Source organism: Xenopus laevis, chromosome 4L (assembly GCF_017654675.1).
Source record: "Xenopus laevis strain J_2021 chromosome 4L, Xenopus_laevis_v10.1, whole genome shotgun sequence".
NCBI lineage: Eukaryota > Metazoa > Chordata > Amphibia > Anura > Pipidae > Xenopus > Xenopus laevis.
In genome coordinates, this window is record NC_054377.1 from 136,190,004 (window position 1) to 136,194,811 (window position 4,808).

At 37.1% G+C, this 4,808-nt stretch overlaps 1 protein-coding gene across 1 annotated transcript in view; it reads right to left on the reverse strand.

Moving 5' to 3' along the window:
- LOC108713585 (tubulin monoglycylase TTLL3) overlaps window positions 1–3,825 on the reverse strand; it is a 15,102-nt gene extending 11,277 nt beyond the window's left edge. Inside the window, exons 1-3 of the mRNA XM_041591068.1 lie at window positions 3,801–3,825; window positions 2,067–2,167; window positions 25–118 (exon numbers count right to left, since the gene is read on the reverse strand). Coding sequence (XP_041447002.1) covers window positions 25–118; window positions 2,067–2,167; window positions 3,801–3,825 — 220 coding nt within the window. The remainder of the gene's footprint in view (window positions 1–24; window positions 119–2,066; window positions 2,168–3,800) is intronic.
- Between the last annotated feature and the right edge of the window lie 983 nt (window positions 3,826–4,808).

A 4,808-nucleotide genomic window follows, 5' to 3' on the forward strand; every position in this document is an offset into this window, starting at 1 on the left:
ATTAAATTCTCTGTTTGACATTACCAGTTTTCATTGACACTTTTTCCACCCATCCTCTTTTCAGCAGGCAGCTTTTCTGGACAGCGTAACCGCCTTGCATAGTGAATATCTTCTTATTCTGTGAGTTTGTAGAAAGATACATAATTAATTATCCATATTGCATATTTTATTAGTTAAAAAAAATAGTTCTATAACTAACAGCTACCAGAGGAGCAATGGTTTCCACTAAATCTTTAATACAGTAAACTAAAATCAATGAAGAAAGTACAGGTATGGGACCCGTTATCCAGAATGTTCGGGACCTAGGGTTTTCCGGATAATGGATCTTTCTTTAATTTGGATCTTCATACCTTAAGGGGCCGATTCACCAAGGGTCGAATATCGAGGGTTAATTAACCCTCGATATTCGAATGGGAATTAAAATCCTTCGACTTTGAATATCGAAGTCAAAGGATTTTAGCGCAAATAGTTCGATCGAACGAAGGAATAATCGAAGGAATAATCGTTCGATCGTACGATTAAATCCTTCGAAACGAACAATTCTAAGGATTTTAATCCAACGATCGAAGGATTATCCTTCGACCAAAAAAACGTAGGAAAGCCTATTGGGACCTTCCCCATAGGCTAACATTGAGTTTGGTAGGTTTTAGATGGCGAACTAGGGGGTCGAATAGTCGAATAGTCAAACGATTTTTAGTTCGAATCCTTCGATTCGAAGTCGTAGTCGAAGTCGAAGGTCGAAGTAGTCCATTCGATGGTCAAAGTAGCCCAAAAAACACTTCGAAATTCTAAGTTTTTTTACTTCGAATCCTTCACTCAAGCTTGGTGAATTGGCCCCTAAAGTCTACCATATATAATGTAGACATCAAATAAACCCAATAGGCTGGTTTTGCTTCCAATAAGGATTAATTATATCTTAGTTGGGATCAAGTACAAGTTATTGTTTTATTATTACAGAGAAAAGGGATATAATTTTAAAAAATTTGGATTATTTGATTATTATGAAGTCCATGGGAGACAGCCTTTCGGTAATTCAGAGCTTTCTAGATAACGGTTTTCCGGATAATAGATCCCATACCTGTATCGTATATATCTACAACTGCACATAAGGCATAAGCGGCAGTGCTGTATTTAGGGGCCTATTTACTAAAATTCGGATATTCTTTTTTTATTCACAATTTTTTGTGAATTTTAGTGTTTTGTCTCTAACATTCTAAAAAATTGAGATTTCTTAACTGTAAGAACCATGAAAAACTCATAATACAAAACTTCTCTAAGTGAAAGCAGTTGAAGTCCCATAAAAGTCAATGAGGGCTTAGAATTTTTTTTTTTCGAAATTTTGATTTTAAGAGTTTTTCAGATTTTGAACAGGTGACCAGTAAATGCTACCTTCTGATTGGTTTCTATGTGTTACTGCTACTGGGCAAACTTAGTGCTTTTATTATATAAACCCCATAAAGTTTAATTGTGAATGGTGAACTCTTAGGGGCAGATTTATCAAGGGTCGAATTTCGAAGTGGAAAATACTTCGAAATTCGACCATCAAATTGAATACTACGAAATTCGAAGTCGAATTCGTAGGATTTTTTTTGCATCGTACAATCGTATTCCGACCGTACGATTCGAACGATTTGATTGTATGATCGTACGATTTTCCTTCTGGAAGGTCCCCATAGGCTAACATAGCACTTCGGCAGGTTTAAGTATTGAAGTCGAAGTTTTTTTAAAGAGACAGTACTTAGATTATCGATTGGTCGAATGGTCGAATAGTCAAACGATTTTACTTCGATGGTCGAAGTATCCAAAAATTACATTGAATTTTGAATTTTTTAACTTCGAAAAAATTTTTTCGAAAAATTCCCTCTATTTCACTTCGACCCTTGATAAATCTGCCCCTAACTTTCACCCATTGATTGATATGATTGCAAACATCCCAAAAAGTTTTTTTGTGGTGAACTCTAAATTCACATTTTGACAAATCTGCCCTGAACCTTTACTCTTATATGCAAAAGGATAATAAAATTATCCTTATAATAAAATTCTCCTAATACTGGTAGGATATTTACTTTGATGGCTGTCTCGACCATGGTCCTGGTCCGTCTTAGAATTTCAAGGTCTTCCTTTGTGTCTCTGACGGTATTCTTCACAAACGCTTCATGAATAAATTCTGTACAATGACAAATTAAGTGCAGTTTTAGTTATTGCTAGCCTAACCTGTTTTTCTATATAACAATTACATTTGACTATCATATTATTTATTCAGTAAGACTCTGTATTATTCTCACTATAGTCCCCTTAGTATGTTCAAGGAGGACCTAAATTATACTCCATTCATGGTCAGACTGGGCCTGCGGAACACCAGGAAAAAACCCAGTGGGCCTTGGCCCTCATGGGCCCCTGCCGGCCCAGACCCCCTCTCCTGATATCCTGACCTTACAAAAAAAAAAACAATTTGCGGCGCTGCACAATGCTATTCATGCGTGTGTGCTGCACTGCTCCGTTCACGCATGCACACGGGGGCCCAGGATTTGTCACCCGATGGGAGTCATGCACTGCGTCGCAGTAGGGGGGGGCCGGACCCAGTCTGACCCTGACCCCATTATACCCCAGTGCTGCAAAAAGCCAGAATCCGAAAAATTCACCATCTCAGACCTGTCAAGGTCCTGTATAAGTCAACGGTAATGGTCCCTACTCCAAATTGAAGTTATCATGGTCTGAGCTGGTTCTAGCCCCAAAAATCCAACCAATTTGACTTTTTTGGGCAAAAATCCAAAAAAATCGAGAGTCAGAAAAACCAGACAATTTTGGTTTTCTCCCAATTTTATTGTTTTTTTCCCCTGATCTGATTGATTCGAGGTTTTTTTATTAATAAAAAAGGTCAAATTGGGAATGGGAGTTTTGGTAATGTTTTTTTCATTAATTAAAATAATGAGATAAATTCAGATGTTAGTAAATAACCCCCACAATGTTCAGGTTCTGCTATAATACCAAAACCTTTCTTCAATTAAACCTCTCAAAAACTCCCTTTTTTAGAGAAAAATAATGATTTATTGTAATAAGAAAACAAGCTAAGGCGCAGATTTACTGGGTTTGTGGGGTTTTTCTCTAACTTTCTAATAATTTGAGGTTTATTTGTAAATGCAAAAATCATGAAAAACTCAAATACAAAACTTTGTCACGTAAAAGCAGTCAAGGTCCCACAGAAATCAATGGGAGCTGTGCTGATCCTATCAGACCCTGTTTTAACCATTCAGACTTTTAGAGGTTTTCTGATTTTTTTGCCGGTAATTGTCCAAAAACTTGAATTTTTAGAGGTTCCTTTTGTTGTTTGTAGCACATTGTTCAGTGTTTTTTTTTCGATTTGCACTTTTTATATTTTGATCTTTTAATAAATGTCATGGCATTCGTGGTTTTCGAGAAAATTTGTTGAATTATTATTTTAAAAAGCTCTTATACCACTGAAATTCAACCTTTAATAAATGGGCCTCTTAATCTTAATGGAAATGGCTGGTTTAAGGTGGACTGTGCAAGATTATGGTAGACCAGATTTTGTTTGAAATTAGAAAACTTGGCAGTTAACTACATATGGGTAATAATTACAACCAGTAATAATAGTGGTATCATGGATGGATAATTGGTTTTAATAACAGTTATATAATACATAAGATTTATTAGCTAGTTGCTTAGAATGCCATTTCCTTTCCTTATCCAAATATCTGTTTTTGGGTGGACATTCCCTTTAAAAAATATATAGTGGTGTCTCAGATAGTAAAAAGTTAAACAGTTAACTTGCTACATACCATCACGTCTCTGCTTCTCTTTCATGTTGCAGCCTTTTCTTTTCATAGTTGGTGATGTAGTCTGCTGTGTTGCAGGTTTTTTCTGTAGAGAAAATGTCAACTTGTATGAGACCATTAGAACAATAACAGCATGGGGCAAATTTATTAAGCGAAAATTCGTATTATGAATTATCCAAACTGGATTTGAGTTTTAATTCAAATTTGGGATTTATCATTTGGCCCTTTAAGAACTCAAATTTTACTATTTGACTAATAAAGTCAATGGGAGAGGTCCAGGGATCAATTTGGTGATGTCTGCAGCCTTCCTGACATTCAAGGTTTTTTTTCGGAGAAAAAAAATTGGAATTGAGTTTTATAAAATCGAATTGAGTTTTTCTTATTTGAATCGAATTCGATTCGAGTTTTCAGATCGATTAAATTCATCAGAGTTCAAAAAAATGACATTTTATTGACACATTTTAGATGTCGAAATTTCAAATTTATGCGAGTTTTAAAACGAGAAGGTAAGGCGTTTAGCACTTGTGGGTGCCAAATGTTAGGCACCCCCAAGTGAATGTATTTACTTACCTGAAACCCCGGGCCGGTGCTCCTATCAACTGAAAACTGCACCGGCCCGGGGTTATACCAGTGAGCTATCCCACAGCCACACTCCCTTCCCAGAGACTATTATCCCCCTGTTACTATAGGCACCATCTCTCCCTACTATACCTGCTATCCCACAGTCACACTCCCTTCCCAGAGACTATTATCCCACTGTTACTATAGGCACCATCTCTCCCTACTATACCTGCTATCCCACAGTCACACTCCCTTCCCAGAGACTATTATCCCCCTGTTACTATAGGCACCATCTCTCCCTACTATACCTGCTATCCCACAGTCACACTCCCTTCCCAGAGACTATTATCCCCCTGTTACTATAGGCACCATCTCTCCCTACTATACCTGCTATCCCACAGCCACACTCCCTTCCCAGAGACTATTATCCCCCTGTTACTATAGGCACCA